Source organism: Eretmochelys imbricata, chromosome 15, assembly GCF_965152235.1.
Source record: "Eretmochelys imbricata isolate rEreImb1 chromosome 15, rEreImb1.hap1, whole genome shotgun sequence".
In the NCBI taxonomy this organism is placed as follows: Eukaryota; Metazoa; Chordata; order Testudines; family Cheloniidae; genus Eretmochelys; species Eretmochelys imbricata.
The window spans coordinates 27,314,435-27,336,340 of record NC_135586.1 but is presented as its reverse complement, the minus strand read 5'-3'; the positions used below and the strand labels follow the sequence as shown (position 1 = coordinate 27,336,340).

Genomic DNA, 21,906 nt, shown 5'->3' with positions numbered 1-21,906 from the left:
CGGTGCAATGAAGTTTGAGAACTCCTGCTCTAAAACACCAGCACTAAAATGGGTTGGGGTGATCGTGTGCATGACAACTTAAGATTCTTAATCCAGCACTACACCAGTACTGAGTAATGAAAATTTCAACTAGTTTCAAGATGATACATCCTTACAACTGGCTGACAGAGTGGTATTGACAGAGGGTGAAAACACTCATGCATAAAGCTTTATGGATGCATATTACATATTTGCTAAACTTCCACATAACCGTTGGAATATAAAATATTTACATGTTTTAACCTGTGACTATAACAGGAAATGATAAAACACTGAAAATCATTGAGTCTTAACCAGTTCCTTTTTATTGCAGAAGAGGGAACCTGTACAACCAAATGAGCTCTGACTGTTCACTTGAGAGCTCGAAACTCTAGCCGCCTTAGGTGTTAGTGATTTTGAGTTTAACGCTAGTAACAAGCTAAAATATAAAATACAAATAACAGCAGTTTCTATTTACTATTCTAATTTCTATGTAATCTGAAAATAGTAGAAAGCCCTAGGAAATTTGCATAATGGAAGTGTTGCAACAAGTTTCTCTGTAAAATAGCCCGTAGCTATTCACTAGGTATTAAAGTGTATTTTACGAGCATAAAGACAATTTAAACATCTGTGAAAGGCTGTACAGGCACCACAGCTTGGGAGAGCTGCTCATTGTCAACATCGTCTTCGACATCACTAGCTGTGGCCAGACTATGGAGTGTGTGGCTGATATCTTGCTCCTTAAATGAAACGGCTCCAAAGAAAAGTGAATGAAACTGGAAAATGCAATATTTAATAAAGTGAGTTTTTGTACAAATAAAATATTCCTGGGATTTTTTTTACTGCTGATTTAAGTCCTTTGGGCAAGCACATTATTTAAAAACAACAACAAAAAACACCTTAGTAACCCATGTAGACAAACACATTTAGCATCTACAAATATTTCCAGCTGTCATTAGAGGTGTACCAGTGTATAGCAATTTGCCAACTGATTTAATTGCAACCACTAATTCAGTATTTCAAAGCAAATTTGAAAGTCTAGATATGGGAAAACTGTTGAACTTATACATAAAGCTGCCTCAAAGGTTTGAATTTAACAGGGGAAAGATGTGAATATTTAAATCCTAAATATTTAAAATATTACTACATAAATGTAAAAGCAGAGATTATGCTTGTCTGCAGCTGTGGTATGCATAGGACACAGTTTTTGAATATACAGCTCTCGAGAGAGAGAGAGAGAGACACTTATGTATGGTAGATGGAAATGAAGAAGCCATTGGCAGACGTGGTCTTCACAACCCTCTGGAAACAGGTTTAGCTATTGCTAAACCTTTTCAGAAAGGTAGAAAGGAATGGGTCAGATGGCAGAAGAAATAATTGACAAGCCACTCCTCCCACAAGAGGAGGAGAGAAGCAGCTGATGTAAGTAAGCACATCTGTCATTTTTGTGAAAGACCTCTGCTGCTGTCCTTGATTTTACTGCTGCATCTTCACAGACACTACTTTAACTGGTAGTGATAACTCTGGAGCCTTCCACTGCCTTAAAATAGACACTGAAAAGGCTCTGTGGGCAGGTGTTTGCTGGCATGTGTATGTTCCTGTGAGGGTTCTCTGTGTGAAATGGGGGGGGGGGGGTAATAGGAAGCATATAGGTGTCTTCCTCTAAGGGGTGGTGGAGGAAGAATTGGGTTCAAATCCTGGTCTGAGTAGGAAGGGAGAAAAATAATAAATCCAAGAGGAAACATGGACTTTTAATTTTATATTTTCTCATATTCATGACTCAGAATACATACCTATTCAACTTGATTAAATAGTCACTCAGACAACAGTAAGATTGCTCAAAAGCACTGAACTGTGACCATGTTGGTCCATGGAAACCAACAAGCACCCACAGATGGTTGGAGAAAAGCTAAAGAGGGAAGGATTATGGTTCAGGATCAAGCATAGATCTGGAAATGCTGGTTTCTAGTAGCAACTCAATTATAGAGAGGCTCTGAACAAGTCACCTTCCCTCTGCTTCCTCTGGCTGTTCAGCAATAAGTATTACAAGAGAAAAATTTGATTTGAAAAGACACTGATTATATGTTTAAGATAACAGAGATTAACAATTGCATTTTTAAACTAGCTTTATATTCCTTTACAGATCAAGCTCTTTTTAGAAGTTGTTTTGGTATGAAATGATGTTTTTTAAGGGATTTATGTTCTAGCCAGTCAGATTTTATTTGTGCTAGTTTCCAGCGTAGCTTTCACTTTACTGTCACCTTAACTAAAGCGTATTCTCAAATCCATAAAGCAATAGGCATCATATAAAGCTCACTCTTTCTCAAGAAATCTACAGGTAAGGCCTGGTGGATTACATAGGAATTTACCTGTTACAGGAAGAAAAAATTCTAGTCCTTTATGATGGAAGAACCTCAAAAAGTGAATCAAGCATAAACTGAGGCAGTGAAATCAGCCGTACTCTAAGTAAAACCTGAAATATCCCATTCGTCATAAGCAGGGCTCTGTTGAACCCCACAACTCCATAGCTAGGAAATCTACAATTTTTCGATGATATGGAGGTCAGTGATTTCCTACAAAATTTGCCATTTTGCTGAAACCTAAAGCCTGTCATCTTGTTCTATCTTCTTGCATTACCAGGACTGCCTTAAGCTGCCTCTTGCTCTCTAGTTTTCCTCATAAGAGGAGTTAATTGGCTTATAGTGCTTGCTGTCTATAGGATTGCATAGGCAGTTGGGGGTGGGGTGGTTGTCTAGTAGCCAGAGCTGGAGTTCAGTTTGCAACTAGGGCATAGGGGCAGCCAGAGAATATAAGCAGCTAAGTAGGGCGATCTGGAGAACAGCACAACAGCGAAGGTGTGAGGAATCAGGCAGATACGTCACTGAAGTAGTTACAAGCTGTCCCTGTTTTTCCCCTCCCCACAACTCCCTGACACACAATGGACAGGAAATAAGATGCTGAAATGGACTCCTAGACCACATAATGGGAACTTGGGAAGTACAGCATAGCAAAAAATCCTCAGTCCAAAAAAATCCCTGTAAAAGTAATTCTGTGGTGGATGAACTTTTTCAAATATGAACTACAGGCAGCTGTAAAGGGAAGGAGAATAGAGGGCACTGTGGGGCAGTAGACTGAATTAACACTGCCACAGAATTTGGGTCCATTGTACTGCAAAGTACATGGGGACCTGTCTATAGGGGAACTGTTTAACTGTAGATTCTACAAATATTAAAAATCATATGGTTGCACTGAACTTGACTGAAACAGCAATTTATATAGAACTGAACACTGTGGTGTGGTAAATGGGGCTACATGTAGTAACTAAACCAGGGGTGGGCAAACTTTTTGGCCTGAGGGCCACATCAGGGTTCTGTAACTGGATGGAGGGCCAGGTAGGTAAGGCTGTGCCTCCCCAAAAGGCCTGGCTCCTGCCCCGTATCTGCCCCCTCAGAACCCCTGACCCACCCAACCCCTCCCTGCGCCTTATCCCCTGACTAACCCCTGCTGGGACCCCCCACCCTCCCAGGACCCCACCCCCATCCAATCCTCCCGCTCCTTGTCCCCTAACTGCCCTGACCCTTAGCCACACCCCCACCCCCTGACAGGCCTCCTGGGACTCCCACACCTACCCAACCACCCTCTACTTCCTGTCCCTTGACTGCCACCCAGACCCCCTGCCCCTTATCCAATCCCCCTGCTCCCTGCCCTCTTACCATGCCTCTCAGAGCACCAGGACTGGCAGCTGCACTGCTCAGCCGGAGCCAGCCATGTCGCTGCACAGTCTAGAGCCCCGGAGCAGGCTGGCGGCTCTCGCAGCCATGTTGCCCGGCAGGAGCTTGCAGAACCCACCGCCCAGAGCACTGGCAGCATAGCAAGGGGAGGCGAGCCTCCCTGGCCGGGAGCTCAACAACCGGGAAGGACGGGGCTCACGGGCCGTAGTTTGCCCACCTCTAAATAATACTAGTTTAAGTACTAGTTAAAAGTATTATTTTGCTGTCTGGTCCAAACTCATTTTTCTTTAGCTTACAATGTAGATTTGATTTGGCATTCTTACCTTGTACTGCTTAGAATATGAGGGTTCTACTTCCTCCACAATTTTAATGTCACCTGCTGCACTCATGTCCAATACTTCTAGGTTCATGTCTTTTTTTGAGATTATGGGAATAATATCTCCTTTTGACAGAGGTTTACTGCACTCTACAGGTGACTCCGTGTTGCTATGTGCTCTTCCAGTCCAACAAGGCTTTTTTGAAGCTATTGTTTCTGTATTATCATCATTATCTGCAGAATTGTTTGAGACATTTTCAGCATTATCTGCATGGGCCTTCATCAAGGTAGGCCTGAGGGATTAACAGACACATTTGAACCTGACTTTGGATGTCTTACTAGATAAAGAATAAAACCATATAAATAAATAGATATTACAAATGGCTAATGAAAAGCATGATGACTCTAGAACTAGGCTTTCATCTAGTGTGACCTTTCCCCCCAGCTAAGCTTCATGGATCCCAGGCAAAACTGACAATAGTAAGAATGCTGCTGTTTGTTCTGCTGCAAGTTCCTGATGCTGGCTCCTCTTGTAATCCTAAGGAGAGGGTATTGCACCAGTCCACTTCATGAAACTGAAGCATGGGTCTGAGAAGGTAATATAAATCTACAGAAAGCCATTCCCCACAAACTAGAAATAGGGAGAGATCTGAAAAGGCAATGAGAAAGATGACACAGGCAGCGAAACAGTATTTTAAACACATATTGGCTGTCAGAAATTATGGTGACAAAGTGCCACCATAGTATTGGAAAGATAGCTATGTACTCTGGATAGGAGAGGCAGCAAGTAAGAAAGAGCGCCCTCCCCTCATTATTGGTGCACTGTCTTGGGTCTCAAGTTGTCATACCAGCTCTTCATCTTCTGGGCAGGCTCTTTAATCTGAACCTGATCATCCTTTTAATCCAATAAGACATCTCACTTGTGCAAATGCCCTAATATGAGTTACCATAGTGACGAATGCTGTAGCAGAACCAGTACATCTCTTCCCTCCCACCTCAAATCTAACATAATTGGAAATTGCAAAAAAGGAAAATGGATGTTCAACCTTTAGGAGCAGAATACCAAAACAATCCTAAATACTGCATTACCTTTTCTGTCTTTGTGAAAGGCATAGAGATTGCTGAGAAGATTCCCTATTTTCAATGTCAGCTAATGTAGCCAAAACAAAGCTGGCTTCTACCATCATGTCCTCAATACTGAAAGCAATTGGTCTAAAAATGTAAAATCAGAGACTGAATTGTATGTGTAAATATATATATATGTGGGTTTTTTCGGGGGGGGGGGGGCGGGAGGAAGGAGGCTAGTTCATATACTTCTATGGATATATACATACAGATAGATATACACACACAAAGATGCTTGGTATAGATCAGTGGTTCCCAAACTTGTTCCACCGCTTGTGCAGGGAAAGCCCCTGGCGGGCCGGGCCGGTTTGTTTACCTGCCGCGACCACAGGTTCAGCCAATCGCGGCTCCCAGTGGCCGTGGTTCGCTGCTCTAGGCCAATGGGAGCTGCTGGAAGTGGCAGCCAATACGTCCCTTGGCCCGCGCTGCTTCCAGCAACTCCCATTGGCCTGGAGCAGCAAACAGCGGCCACTGGGAGCCGTGATCGGTCAAACCTGCGGATGCGGCAGGTAAACAAACCGGCCTAGCCTGCCAGGGGCTTTCCCTGCACAAGCAGTGGAACAAGTTTGGGAACCGCTAGTAGAAAGAGTATTTCTATTCACTACTTATTTAAGAAACATGAGAAACTTCTTTGTTTCGCATTACAGCTTTATATACTGCAGTGAGTAAGTACTATGGAATTTTGTGCTTAAAATAATTTATTACCAAAGGTGCTTCCACACTTGTGGACAACTTCTCAAAGTTCAGATTTAAATAAAAAATTGTTTCCTTAACTGTTCTCAGAAAAGGAAACTGATGACCTGATATTCAGAGGTGTACTGAGCACCTGAAGTTTCCCTTGAATTCAGTGGGATGTGTGGGTGCTCAGCAATCCAGAAAAATCAGACAAATTATGTTTTGTATCAGGTCTATCATATGAAAGTAAGCTCCTTAAATCTGATAAACTATTCAACTTTTGTATTACTGTGGTTAATTACAAATACAGCTCTTAACAATAAGTGAATGCTATTGGTTATTTTAGGGGGAACCACTTTATTGATATACAGTAGAACCTCAAAGTTATGAACACCAAAATTACGAGTTGACCAGTCAACTACACACCTCATTTGGAACTGGAAGTACGCAAACAGGCAACAGCAGAGACAAAAAAAAAAAAGCAAATACAGTGCAGTACTGGGATAAACATAAACTACTAAAAAAATAAAGGGAAAGTTTAAAAAAAAGATTTGACAAGGTAAGGAAACTGTTTTAGGTGCTTGTTTCATTTAAATTAATATGGTTAAAAGCAGCATTTTTCTTCTGCATAGTAAAGTTTCAAAGCTGTATTAAGTCAATGTTCAGTTGTAAACTTTTGAAAGAACAATATTTTGTTTAGAGTTATGAACATTTCAGAGTTACGAACAATCTCCATTCCCAAGGTGTTCATAAATCTGAGGTTCTACTGTAATGGCTAAATATTACTCATAATTTAGACTGCAAATGAAAATTGAATGCAGCGCTGTTACTAAAATATTACTATACAGTTAGGTTCCCAAAAATGTACTTTCCAGACACATCAAAATGAATTGAGACAGTAGCGCTAGTAGCCTCTGCAAATGCTAGTAGACCCTACAAATGGAAAAGAAAGGATTATTGAAGTATCTTAAAACACAAATATTAAGCACTGCATTTTCCTTTACATTTATCCCATGGATTAATCTTCATGGATTAGGGATACCAATCTACTGTTACATGTATACATTCTTGCCTTCTGTGCCCTGAGATTTCCCCAGAGATAATGTTTTCCACATCTAGTATGAGATGCATTATTATAGCTATAGATTATAACATCTTCAATACATGTATGATAAATTAATCTTTACTCAAACCTGAAGCTTTTACAAAAAAAATTATCCTCACTTCCCTGTTCCCCACCATACTCTCTGAAGGTAAACCTCCAGTGCTAAAAGGAAGCCTGCTTTTATGGCTACCCCTCATCCAGGTAGTAAATACCACTGTGCATGTGAGGCACTGTATAACAGCTGCCTCAGTGAGAGTCCTGCAGTGTCATGTTAAACATTATATATTCTACACAAATATCCTACTATCAAGAACATTTTATTTGTATCTTTACCCTCAGTTCTTTAAGGCAAAACGTTACTTCAGAGTCTACTCCAATTTGAAAGTAGTCAAATTCATCTGGATTAAGATGTATTTTAGTGTGCATTGTCTTTGAAAAATCTGTTCAAAAATTACAAGAAAGGCAAGGATTAAAAACAGAAGGTGAAATTCTAGCCCAGTAAGTCAGTGGGGCCATGATTGCATTCACAGGCCCTGACCAGCAATTGTAAAAGTCTAACAAATAACTTACAAACATGTATACGAGTATTTAATGTAAATATATAGTGACTCCGATATTGATAATTATGAAATATCAGCTGAAATATTTACACCTGTTACCTTCCAAGAGTAACCCCTACTAGCACAATTACAGTGGAAAACAGTGTATTAGAAAAAAGATTCCAATAATTCCATCTAATCACAAAGAACAGTAAATCACTTCTTAAACTAATTTTAAGCTTATCAAACAACTAAAAAGAATTAACAATCAAACAGGAAGTTACTAACTTGACAATGTCATGAGGAAGACTGGAATTCAGAAAATTAAGTCCCATTTAAGAGACTGTAAATCAGACGTCAAAGTTGTTTTAGGTAAAATACTCTTGAAATGCTTTGGTTAATGTAATGGTTTGTCTAACCATTTTTTTTTAACTATTTAAATTCTAGAATTTACCCTGTGACCTAGAAGTTAAGGGCAAATATTTTTGATTATTCAAGTTAGCTTAAGATGACTATTAAATTAAATAAAGCATTTAAAAATATTACTTAGAACAACTTCTAATGTTAATTTCCAATTATTTTTAATGCACCCTACATTTTTTTCATCCTAGGGTTTGACCCTGAAGTCCCTTGTACAAAGTCCCACTGACTTCAGTGTTGATAAGGTGTTCATTATAAGCCCTGTATTCAGCAGTTTTTATTTAAGAGTTTATTTTAAAATGTAAACATTCATATGGAGGCAATTGCTGTGTGATTTTTTTAAATAGACTTAATCACAGTTGACAGCTATCTGAAGTATAAAAGAAGGCAAAAAAAGTTAGATTTTTCTTTAGATTCGGTTTCCTGATTTTTTAACAAAATAGTCTTTCACTGATATTGTACAATTGATATAAACAAGGGAAAATATTATGCAGTTCATTTGTAAGTATTAAATTTTTCACTTATAATGAACATTGCAATTCTCTTAGTTACTGTAAGAAGAATGAAAGATGTTCTCCATTCATGGGTGCTCATCTTTGGAGGGGCGCAGAAAGAAAATATAAAGACATTTTTATTATGTGTGTGTGAGTCTCAGAGAGGTGCAGAATATATTAAAGCAGTATGAATAGTGAACTCCTGTGGAAACCAGTCTCAAGTCTTTTACTCTTCCTGTTGGAATTTTCGTCTCTCAACCTCCATCCATGCACAGTTGTGCATGCAACAATAACCCTGTAGTGTTCTATAAGGTAGAAGAACCACAATTTTGTAATATAATTGCCAACTCACAAAATGTAGGATCTATAATAAGCAAATGAAGGCAGGTCTAGGGAGGCAGTGTCATCCCTTCCTCCTCCATTTCCAACACCAGGCCATTTTTCAGGGTTTATTTTTTCTATAGACATCCAAACCACCACTAAATCATATATTCAAAGGTATAAATATTGCTTTGGTTGCACAGTTTTATATATAGAATGTGGCTTAATATGTTCTATTAAGCAAATGTTTTATAATACCAAAAAAAAAAAAGTACGTCTCCTTTGTCCCTCCCTTCTTTCTCTTCTTACTCTCCTCTTTTAGTTCTGTTTCTTGATGAATCTTTATGCAGCTTTTTCTCAAATTATTCACCCTCTTTAAATATATGCTTGTTTCTAATAATGTCTCCTTCTTGAAGATGTAATCTATTTTCACTTCTCTTTTTCACAATCTGCTCCATTTCTACTATTTGAGCCTCTCTGCCCTCCCTTTCTATAGGCTTCCCTCACACCAATCCATACACCCCCCACTGCTTGCAAAAGCATCTTTTTCCTTAACTGCACCACCATCAAACTGGACCATTTCAGGAAGGATGCAAAAGTGTGGGGTCTTACTCTCCAAATGCAGTGGCAAATGTTTCACAGGAGGCACGGGTTACAAAGTACATTTATAGGTGTCTCCCTCAAAAAGTGTATGAATTGATTACACCATTGTAAAACTGTATTAGTAGCATCGCTTTCTGGGGCAGTGCACGAGAACACTATGCTTTAGAAACAAATTTATATTTTCAAAATACTTCCAAATCAGATGTCAGGAAAACACTCTCTCCATCTTATATTCTCACACATTAGTGCACAACATAACACTACTAGACCAGCTAAAATGTAATATTGCTGTCATACATTAACTTTTAGAAATATGCTCATTGCCGATGATGGCCATTACAATGATGTTATTTATGTTTAAATATTTATCTCCTTTTTAAATACAAAATTCTCCTCCTCTCCCAGTTTGTTGCTGTTTCTTTACAGCTATTGTAGAATAATGATCTCAGTTCAAGCCCACAGCAAATTGTGTAATTTTAGCTTGATGTACTGCTCTGGTGGCATCTACTATTGATACCAAAAAAAGTCTAACTGATGCACCAGAACAGGTTTCCTCAAAAACTTTTAAGGGTTACAGTCCTATTTTTGATTTTCTATCCTGGCATCTTCTCTGACCTGAAACCCTCTGCGCACCTTTAACTTCATTTAAGATATCTAAATTATCAGTTTAACGTCCAGCCATGTGATACCTTTTCCCACCATGGTGCAAAGTTATTATTTTTTTCAATTGTTTTAAAGCACCCTTATCCTTCAAAAATATTGTGAACTAATTCTTACCAATTTCTTCCTCAGTATAACTCTTGAAACAAACTTTCATTGGTGTAACAGCTACAGTTACTTCCTCTTGACAGGTTGGAAAATGAATCATTATATCAGTCAGCAGCCTAAGAAATTTTGTATAGCATGTTAAGATTAGTTTGGACAACAAATTACTATCTATTCACGTTAGTAACACAAATTAGTGTCACTTTGCCATACGAATTGGAAACATTTCAAGAGAAAATATAGGTTGTTGTGTATTATCCCCCCTTTTAAACGTGATTTAATTGTATTTTCTTTTCTTTTAGTATATGATGATGATTTTATATATTATGCTTCAATAATGTACAATAATTGTATTTTTATCTAACCAGTACTGTTAAACAGTTAATATCTAATTATCATGATAATTATGACAATCTTAATGTGATTTTGTTTTCCTTTTAGTATTAATATATCAAGAGCCAAATAACCATTTTAGATACATTTGCCATCATCATTTACATTTATGCATCACAAATTTCAGTGGAATCCAGCAGCAATATTTTTATTATTCTTACTTTGTTCATAAATTTGTAGGTGATGGAAAAGCAAAATTCTTGCATTAAATTTTGTTTACTACAGACAAACAGGTTCAATTGATGGCTGTTTCTCCATATACTGATTGCAAAAAGAAATACACTGATCATTCTTTTCCCAAGGAATCCTGACATATCTCCTCCAGCCTCCAAAAGCTCTGTGTTGTAGTTGTAGCAACTCTCTCTCCAGAAAAGGAAGGCCGGGACACAGCTCTCTCCAAAACCCCTCAACACTGCTTCCTGAGTTGACGTGTTGGGAATAATCTCATTAAGTAGAACAACAGAATGTAAGTACTTTGGGGGCAATGACCTTCTTTTTACTGAATATCCGTACAGTCTGTATAACAATGGAGCACAGAGCCACCTACTGCAATATAAAAACGAAGCGGGCAAAAATCCAAGACTCCCATTTCCCCTTTTTTTAAATTGAGAATGATTCCTCCCAAATCATAAGTAAAAAAAAGACCCATGATAGAAGATATTTTATGCAAGGCACAGAATTATTAAGACCCTTAAAAGTATTCCTTATTGTGTAGCCTATCATGACAGTATCCACTTCTTGATATTTTAAAAAAATATGGCCTCATGCTTTACATCCTTTTTACTGTTTCTTTTTTTAAAAAAAAGTCAAGTGTGACAGTTTTTCCAGCTTGGCAAAAACATCTACTTTACATTATGAACTGCTTCAATTTTTAAAAATAGGTTCATGAAAAATGTCATGGATGTTTCCCAATTTGTCAACTCTATTGAATTAATGTTTAATTTTTTAAAAATCTACTCTGCACATACTGGTATTCAGAGTCATGCTATAGGTAACATTATAAATATTTGGCCTTCACATGATGTGTACCCAGTCACTTCCTACTGTGAGCTTTGCACCAAGTCTTCAAAAACACTTATTTCAGTTATAAAAACAATATCATGTAAAGTCTATTTTGTGGTTTTACAGACTTCTATTTCTATAGTATCTGAACAATGAAACTGAGAAAGGGAAAATAGGGAATTTAGACACATTATTAAAATTAATGGAAGATATGGACCTAAATCCCCTACACTGTTTTTGAAATATTATTAACTTAAATATTTAAAAATATGGGAAGAACTGTAGCTGTTTATGTGAAGCATTCAAAATGGTAGTGATGTGCTTTTATCACAAATGATATTAAGGAGGATCTTCCAGCTGGCCCATGCAGCTGTTGTCTTGTTACCAAATTAAATGATGATGATAATAATTTGTTTTCCTACAACATTTTCAAGCTGAAGATCTGAAAGCTCTTTACAAATAGTAATTAATTAATACTTTTAAGATGCTGTGTGTTGGGTAAATATTATTACCCCCATTTTACAGATGAGGAAATTGAGGAACAAAGAGATACAGGATCCTATTCAGTGCACACTGCAGTCAGTGGAAAGACTCTAATTGACTTTGATGGATATTGGATCAAGCCAGAGCTTGCTACAGAACTCAGTTTGTCAATCTTCAAGTCCTGTATTTAAACACAATAAGAAGCAGCTAATGCATTCCAGAATGTCACTGGCATGATTTCTGAAAAACAGCAAGTTTGTCAATATAAGACCAATTGAGATATAACTTTGTCAGGCTAATACTCTTTTGTATAGGTAAATACTTTTTAAACCTATATACACTTTTAATGGCTACAGGAACAGATTGCTCTTGTTCACTGTTCTAGAATTTTCTTTTCAGGAGACGAGCTAAAATCTTTCTATATAAGTTCAGCTGGCAGGGCACATTTAAGAACTGTACTTTTAGCACCCTTACAATGCTTGTTCCAAACTTGACTGTCCCATTGGTAAAAATATTTAGCTTTTTTTCTATTTACGCTAATATGATCATTGAATTTTTTTTCTGACTTGTGCTAAAACCAACTATGCACAGAAAGCCAATGGAAATTAAAAACTTTTCTATCTTCATACCACAACAAAGGCCTAATTCAAAGCCCAGGGAAGTCAATGGAAGGACTTCTATGGTCTTCAGTGCACTTTGGATCATGCTCTAAGTCTTTGCGGTATCTTCTCAAGACATATTCTCCCTGACTGCAGCTCTCAATTCTGACCAAGTCTCTGGTATACCTTTCGTGTATCTTAGCTCCCTTTTGTACACTCAAAAATATGCCTGCCTGATGTACAAATTTGCATTTGGACAAAGACTATTAGATATTAAATAATCCTTTAATTATAGCATTAGCACCTGCAACAACTGAGCTGTTGTTGCTAAGCACAGTTTTCAAACTGTATCTTTTGTGAATTAACAATGAGACTGCTGAAAGCAGGGAGCATGTTTAAAAAAAAAAATCCTAAAAAGTGAGCAATGTTTCAGTGAATAGTGTAGAAAGGTTTGGCGTATATATGACTGTGATACTAGTGTTGTTTTTACGGAATGTCCAAATACTTGCAAACTAATGATGATTTCTCCCCAAAGCAATATTTAATCAAAAGATTTCAAACTTCAAAAGAGTGGCTTTTAAAAAAAACATACAGATAACTATTTCTTTACTTCGAAGAATTGACTGAGATAAGTAAGACTGCACATCAAAATCCCTGGTATTTTCAAGTGCATAGTATAATTACTTCTGTGCAGTAACCAATGTATATTATAGTATGCAGTGTTGTTGATATTACCTCACCCACCTCTTCTCTCTTATAGGTATTATAGAAAGGTTGATATTTCATTTTGAATTGGTAACCATTATATGAATACATTTTTGCTATAAAATTCCACTGCTTATATTCTTAATAGTAATTTTCAATAATAAGGTCTTTGCAAACAAGGCTTTGTGAGAGAAAATCAGTCTACTCCGCTGTTTTGGTAACTTTTTAGTTATTTTTCCTGTTTCAAAATATGAAATGTAAATGCTTTGCTATCATTTACTGTCACTGTAGCGCCATGATTAAATATCTCATTATCTTCTCCTGAACTGGGGGAGTAGTGTAGCTGCCATAATCAGGATTTTAATTGCCAGGAGTAATACTCAGAATATCACAGTCATACTCCTCACTCCTGACATATACCTCAGTCCCCTACACCAAAAGTACACAACAAAGGATACTACAGTATTTTTCTTTTTTCTAGAGGTAAAAGAACACCTGTTTCACAGAAGTTCCAGTAATCTCTCCCCATGCCAATATTTAATGTATTTATTGTGAATATATAAAATATAATATACAATTATCAATAATGCTAAAGGATGGTTAAGGTGAGAGAAGCTGACTATGTTAAAGTTAAACCTTCTTACTCAACAGCAATATTGAATATACACAGTCAAAGCATATTTTTTGTATAAAAATAATTTTTTGTTATCTTTTACCTTTGTTAGTGCTGCCACTAGGGAAGAATAACGTGATTCATATCTAACACATTCATCATCACCAAAAAAATTGTTAACTAAGTTCAGTTTTAGAATCTTTATAATAGCAATAATGCAGGAGCCAAAATAACCCAGCTCAATTTCAGACTCCAAGTGGAGTTCGCAGCAATGATAGTCAGACAATCATCATTTTCTTTGTTAAACTGAGCAAATTTAATCTAGAAGTCATGGAGAGACAATAAATGTTGAATCCCATAATGCTTGTTACAGAAAGCCACTTTTCAGAGTAGAACTGCACTTTAAGTAGCTATTATAAAGTTTGTAATTTTACCTTTAGATTCCTTTGTTTAAACAACTCAAGCACAACTTCAGTATTTATGATATTCTGTAGGAGCTTCTGAAAGCTTCTAGTTATACATTATAGACTTTACTCAAAGCTGGATTAATGGTAGGGCTGATGCAGCCATGACCTAAGGTCCCCAAGATGTAGTATTATTTAGTATAGTAGCATGAAACTAATCAAACATTGGTTATTACTATGTGACATTTAGGTGCCCAAAATATGTTCATCCCTGATTCTCTTAATTGGACCCTGAGTGAACTACTTCCTCCTATATTATTTCTAAAACAAATAATATATTGAATTCATTACCTTGATTGAATCTTCAGTACATTAGGACACATATGCCTTGAAAAAACAGCTTGTAAGGGTTCACTTTCATGAAAAGCCAGGTTATGAGTTTTTACAATACCTAAAGATACAGCATAGGTATAAAAATTAACATATTTTTGCATGTTATCTTAAACTTAACAAATGTTAAATTAACACTTTCATTAATCTCAGTAAAAAAACCCAACAAAGGTCCCATTCTGCCCTGTGTGGGAATAGCTTGCCTAAGTATAGGAAAGTCCATGAATTTTAACTCAGTTTCCTAGGAATTCTTTCATCATGAAAAAAGATGAAGGTTCCACTTCCAAAACTTGTGGGTCTCAAGAGTTCTCTCTGAATCTCAGGTGATCCACAAGAGCAAAGGGTCAGGCACGTTAGCTCCCAGAAAGTACGTTTGGGGTTTAAAAGAAAGGCGGAATGGTTGGCTGGTGTAATAATGAAAATAATAAACTTCTATAAACATTTACTGAATAGCTATCTTAATTACCATCTACTACTGCATACAAAAAGAAAAGGAGTACTTGTGACACCTTTTTGCGAATACAGACGAACACGGCTGCTACTCTGAAACCTACTGCATACAAGTATACAAATACTCTGAGGCTTAGGTTTTATGATAGTGTTTAGTGATCTGCAGTGGATATTGAGAGATGTCACAGGCTCGTTTTCACTATCAATGTATGTGTCAGGTTCACTTTACTCCACTACTCAAATTAATAATTTTTATTAATAAAAACACAAAAGGTTATCAGATGACTAACCTTTTGCTATCAGGTTCTCTGTACATATATAGCAAGTTTATACAAATACAAATAACATTTAAAACGAATTTTAAAAAAGGAAAATTATATACTGTTACATTTTTCCAAATACACCTCTAAAATGCAAACTTTCAAAATTAAATATAACCCGAACAACAAATGGCAAGAAATCTATTATTTCAGTGTAGCACATTAAGCTAGCACTAAATCAAACTCATTGCCTTGAGCCACTTATTATTTCCACTTATTAATATGAAATAGTATGTTTCAAATATTAGAAAATGCATTATGTACCATAGTTCTGCTAAGTATACTGGCAGAAATAATTATAATGGTGCTTTAAGGGTTCATTTTCCAGCAGAAAGTGATTGTGCATCACTGTCTTGTACTGGACAGAATATGTCAGACCTTTTATAAATTCACAGAACCATATAACTTGGAGATGGAAAAGACTGATTAGATCATCTAGTCCATCTAACTACCAAAACAGGCTTTTTCCCCTATAATGCATTTTCAGTATTTTGTCCCACCTAGTTTTTAAATGTGCATTCATTAGAGCATTCACTACTTCCCTGAGGAAACTATTCCACTATTATACCAGATTTCAGTATCCAAGTTTTTCCTTGATATTTTTCCTACATTTTCCCTTTCTTAACTTCATCCAATTACTCCTAGGTACATCTCCTTGTACTATCCCAAGACCTCTTCAAATGTATCAGTTTCTTATACTGGCAGTTAGTGGAGCAGCTCCTTTGTTTTGGAAATTGAAGTTTGTGAGTTCTATTCCCCATGCCACATGCATTTATTTGGATGATGAACACGGTATAGCATAACTCACCATGGATTGTTCAAAGAATTTGAGGCATAAAATAAATCTTGTTATAGTCACCATGTTTACTGTACAGGACCCAGGTGCATGAAAGCAAACATCATTAATGATTATGATGTGAAACTGCTATTCCATCTACCAAACGCCTATTTTGTAGAACACAACTGTTATGACAAGTTCCCCTAAATAACTAACGAGCATCAACATTTTATAAAAGTAATATTACATTTTTTGAGAAAATTACCAAAAAATAATCATCTATCATATGAGTAATTGCAGCCCAAAGAGAAAATCAGTCTGTAGCAGCAGATGAGAACTGAATACACTAGTGCCTTATAAACAAAAAGAACGAAGAGTACTTGTGGCACCTTAGAGACCAACAAACTTATTTGGGCATAAGCTTTCGTGGGCTAAAACCCACTTCATCAGATGCATGCAGTGGAAAATACAGTAGGAAGTGTGTGTGTATATATATATTTTCTGTACTGTACTTTTCCACTGCATGCATATATATATATATATATATACACAGAGAACATGAAAAAATGGGTGTTGGCGTACCATACTTTACTTTATAAATTGTATTATATTATACAAAACCACTTTAGATTTTATTAGGTTGCAAAGCTTTTCAGTTTGCAAAGTCAAGCACCCAAAAGATAGGAAATGGTTGCAAGAATCTTTTATAATGGAAAATGTTACGCATAACATTCTGCCAATGACAGAAAATAAGTTTAACAATCAAAAATACAAAGCTGACAAAATATTTACAACTTTAAAGTACTTAATGTTTCTATAAAGTCATATCACATTTAACCTACCATGTTTGCAGAAGAGCTTAAAAGTTATATGGCAATCATTAACATTTGTATAAATGTTGCACTTCTCTACATTCCTTTCTAGTGTGTTTAGACATCTAAATACAGGGAGGACTGACTGTAAGAAAAAGTGCATTAATAGTGTGCACCTTAAGAGCAACACAAAGAATGCTAAATAATAGCACGTGAATCACAAAGGGAAACATAAAAAGAAAAGCAATGACAGCAAGAGTCAGGCAAATCAACACAACCACACAATTAAAACAAAGTTAAACTAGCAAAAGCACAGGAGAAAGATGGATCCATGATTTAGTTCTGTACATACAAATATGTTTGTATTTTTATTTCCAAGAACAGTATTTAGTGTACATCAGCATCATCAATTTTTCTAACCTGAGGGCCAAATATATTATTTCAAAAGGTCAAAACCCCACAATCAATATTTTGTGGCAGATTCTCTGCCATGTTCTGCTTCCTTTGGAAAGCTCAGGCAGTGTAAATAGAGAAGAAATACGGTTTCTGGAGGACTCCGCAATAGCTGTAAAGCCAACATAGCCACCTCCTACCCCTTCCTTCCCACAGCCCATGGTGCAGGGGAGGAATGTCAGGGGAGGATAGGGATAATGGCTGGAGTGTGTGTTTCACTCTGGATAACCCCCCGGGTCCATGACTAAAGACTGCTGTAAACCTGGGCTGGCGTAGAGAATCAAGGAGTCCTGTCTAGTTGTTGGTTTCCAAGCTTTGCTTTTTTTCCCCTCTCCTGCGCTGACCTAGGTGGCTGTGTGGTAGAAGTGAGCCATCTTTTATACCTGCTGCTCTCTTAGTCTCAGGCAGACCCTCTGAAGCGCCTATTCTGATATCTTTAGAGCTTCCACAGACAGGCAAGTAAGCAGGGAATGAAGCAACCAGAGTGACCCTCTCCTCCCACCCCTACAATGCAACAGGTGGCCAACAGGGCAGCTAATGAACAGCTGAAACAGGGATGGGACAGTAACTGCTCAGAGTGTACCTGGCTCACACCAGACCTGCTCTTGGGACAGCAGGGTAAATGATCAGAGGCAATTAGAAACATGGTGCCCCCTACTGCCTCTCTGTAGTGATGAAGCTGTTTCAAACACTTCAATTTAGATGAAACTGCAGGGCATAGCTCAGGGAACACGTCTAATCATAAATAAATACAAATTTTGTTCCTACCTCAGTTGTCTATAGGGCTACAAGTTAGAGTTTTAAAGGCCACAAATGGTCCCCAGTTCCACAAAGGGTGAATTCTACTCAAATAGAGTAATATATCATCCTGTCCCCTACAACACTCACAATTCCATTGGAAAGTTGAATTGCCTCGCTGTTTAAAAAGTCATCTTTACCAGTTCATTAAGATTTACCTTCATTACTAATTTACACATAAGGGGTAACTGTCTTTTTTTCCGACACAGTTCAGGCTCAGCTGTCCAGCAGTAATGTTGAAAAAACATAGATGAAAAGAAGACACATGCATATGCTGACCTAGAAGAGTTCACTGATCTTAGAGCAAGCTAAAAATATAATTAAAAAATATTTTATTACCTTGAAACTATAAATAAAAATGGTTGAAATGTATATTTTTATTTAATTCTATTCTCCAATATCATATATAAGAACAAAACATATTATATAATGTATGTATAAATCGAATAATAAATATAGCAGATGGTTTGTTGGATTCATATACATACATCATCATCATGTTTAAACAAATCAGTTTTACTCCTCCTGCTAGTCAGAACTGGCTGATAAAATCTAGGGCCCCAATTCAGCAAAATGAATGCGTATGAATAGTTCTACTTTACCCCAGTGAGACTATTTATATGCTTAAAATTAAGCTTGTGCTTAAGGGCATTGCTGGATCAGAGCCTGTGGTAGCAAAATCTAATAGTTCCTTTCCCTCATCTAAGTGGGGTATTATTATCATGGGTCTATTAATGCTTATATGAGAAGGTTGGTTTACTTTACAAATTAAAAATATATCTCAATTTTTTATCTGATGGTCTGCAATCACCCCAACTTAAGCTATGATCTTTGCAAAAGTTAAGTGGGCTTGGACCTGGTCAGTACGCGTCTGGATGAGACCACCACAGAAATGCCAAATTCTGCACGAAGTGGTGTTGGCGATTCTGCAGGTGGGATTCTTCCCTTTGAGTCAGAAATGAACAAATGTTGGAATATGGTCTTAAGAGGTAATTTTAAATTAGATGTAAATCTGAGACCCTGACCACTTGTCGTCATTAAAAATCTGTGGCACTAATCCTACTGTCATAGACAAATTCTAGTTTGGCAACTATGAAAAAGCAGGAAAACTATAAAAAGCAGGAACAGAGTTTCCATGGTATCGTTCACCTAGATAAGACGATACCCAAAAAATTGAATGTGGCTATGCCAAAAATGTGAGACAGTAAGGAAGAGAAATTGAATTATGCTGTAAGGCATGTATAGAAAATTTTTCAAAAAGCTACCTAAATTAATGTTGAGACTGTATTTCCCCATAAAAAGCCATTTAAATTATTTTAAAAAACCCAAAATGCACTTACACCTTTTTCATTTGGGTCAAACCAAAACTCATCACTAATTCGTGCTATGGCATGTATTGCTCTTCCAAACACTGTAAGAGAAGACAAAAGAAATGTGGTATTTGCGTTCTGTATTTGGTTAAATAAAAAAAAAAAGGTGATATAACACTGTCTCCAGATTAATTAAAGAAGAGAAAAATTCTAACTTTCCTACATATATTTTAAAAGAAAGTTATGATGTAATGAGGAGCATAAAGGCAAAAATTACTGTTTTACAGCAAATCTCTTCTGTATTGCTCACAACGGCAGCAGAAAGCACCATAGTTTGAACTTTTCAAAAGTTGCCACCAATGCTGGGTACCTCAGTTTCAGGAGCCGAACCTGAGATAACTTGGGTCTGATTTTCAGAAGTGCTAAGCACTCACAAACCCAGTTGCTCAGCACTTTTACAAACCAGCCCCAAGGTACATTAGACTGGGCTCTTAAAAACTGAGATACATAAAACCAGTGGTCACAGCTGAAAAATCTGGCCATGGAGCCTTGAAGCCATTAAACAAAAATCAGAAAGCACACCACCAAGTAAAGACAGCTATTAAAGGCAACATTTCCACTGAGTGGGACTCCAATATCTGACCTATTGAGTCCTTACCTCCCATACTTAACAGGAACTTGAAATTACCAAGCTCTATTTGTTTTTATTTTGTGCACCAGGTCAGCAGTGGCGCATTACTCAATTAACAGAGTTAGTTCTTAAAATACAGTTACAAAGCCATCAGGAAGCACAAGAGCAATGGTTTTGGTCTAGGTCTTATACTGAAATTTGCTATTAGGACTACTAGCTTTTAGGCATTAAAACAGCCAACTTATTTAAAGATTATTGCTGTATATATTGAAAGAAACTTTAAGGTTGCATGGCTGAAATAAAATAGTTTTTGAAACAATATAGGAGTACCTTGATAATTTACATTAATGACTGGGAAATCCACCATAATAATCTTAAAATAACATCACGTCAAAGATGATCACCAGAATAATGTTTCCCTAAGACTGGCTTTCTTTAAAATAAAATTTAAATAAGTAAGGATAGTCTTGTATCCAAAGAATTACTACTAGTAGTAGTTTGAACTTGTATCACACTTTTCTTTCATAGATGGATTTTACAAGAGCGTAAAAACCAGTATGCCCATTTTATAGATGGGTAACCGAGGCATAGCAAGTTACATGCCTTGCTCAGGATCACACAGCAAATCAATAGCAGTCAGAATTAAAGGCCAGATTTTCTGACTCTCCCTCTCCTTCGATCTACGCATCCCAGAATCCTTGGTACTGGCAGCTGCGGCACTTCCTTTGAAACACCACTGAAATTAATGCAAAGAAAGATTCTGTTGGGGATATGTAGAGCCCTAGTTGCTCAAATGACCAACAGAGTCTTTATTTAAAAGCAGACATTTTACATACCAAAAAGTCCTCCTCTTTCTAATAACATTTTAAGGTCCAACAAGTCACACTGTGTCTTAAATTACATGGCAACATCTGTTTAAAGTATATTTTGTATGACAGAAATAGACAGGTCTTAAAACCCAAATTCCAGAGGCCTTTGGAAACAACTCAATAAGTAGCCGTACTTTTCATCAAGTTGCACAAGGGTCTGCGTGTTCTGCATGCATGTGAGGGGCCACTGAGCTCTGCTCACAGGTCGGGACAATAGGGTTTTAACAGAGCTCCCATTACCATTCCCACCAGGTGTTCTCTGGGGAGACCTGTTGGGTTGATGAGAGACCTCGTGCCACCGATCTCAGGCAAAATACACTCACAAGGCTGTGTGCATGGGTGTGGGGGGGGGAGGCCTTGCAGCAATATGGCACCATTGGCTTCCACATGCTGTCACACCTCATATTGTTCCAAGGGATCTGGGTAGCCTTGGCTCTCCACTCCCTGCCCCTGTACATCCGCTCTGGAGGTCCGTCACCGTGTCCCTAGCAGCAGGTCTCAGCCTGCTCCCTATTTCATGGTCCCAATGATGTGCTCCCCTGAGCAGCGCCACACATCTCCCTACCTCTGAGGCGGCTGCCCCCAATCACACACTTCATGGTTCGGGGGCTGGGCGACAGCACCTCAGTCAGGCCTCCCCAGCCCAACCTCACCCCTCACACAACAGGTCCCCAAAGGGCGGGAAACCAGCCAGTTGCTTGAGGGGCGGGGCCATCCGCTCCTCAAGCACCCGGATGGTTCTCATCCTCTTCGGTCTGACAGCGACGCGGGAAGCGCGAGGCCT

General features: G+C 37.5%; 1 protein-coding gene across 1 annotated transcript; it reads right to left on the bottom strand.

The window, feature by feature from the left end:
* Window positions 1-321: 321 nt before the first annotated feature.
* Window positions 322-21,826, bottom strand: RAD9B (RAD9 checkpoint clamp component B). The gene is made up of 11 exons (XM_077835362.1): window positions 21,688-21,826; window positions 19,653-19,723; window positions 18,471-18,620; window positions 17,092-17,206; window positions 14,663-14,762; window positions 10,125-10,231; window positions 7,304-7,410; window positions 6,734-6,798; window positions 5,155-5,277; window positions 4,073-4,358; window positions 322-794 (listed from the first exon to the last, which is right to left on the bottom strand). The coding sequence occupies exons 1-11, from the start codon at window positions 21,719-21,721 to the stop codon at window positions 639-641; spliced, it is 1,314 nt and encodes a 437-aa protein (XP_077691488.1). The 5' UTR covers window positions 21,722-21,826; the 3' UTR covers window positions 322-638.
* Window positions 21,827-21,906: the final 80 nt, after the last annotated feature.

Coding starts and splice junctions, on each gene's coding strand:
- RAD9B (XM_077835362.1), bottom strand. CDS start 21,721: ATGAAGTGTGTGATTGGGGGCAGCCGCCTCAGAG. Junction 7,411..10,124: donor TTATACTGAGGAAGAAATTG/GTAAGAATTAGT, acceptor ATTTTTGAACAG/ATTTTTCAAAGACAATGCAC. Junction 4,359..5,154: donor CTTTCACAAAGACAGAAAAG/GTAATGCAGTAT, acceptor TTAATCCCTCAG/GCCTACCTTGATGAAGGCCC.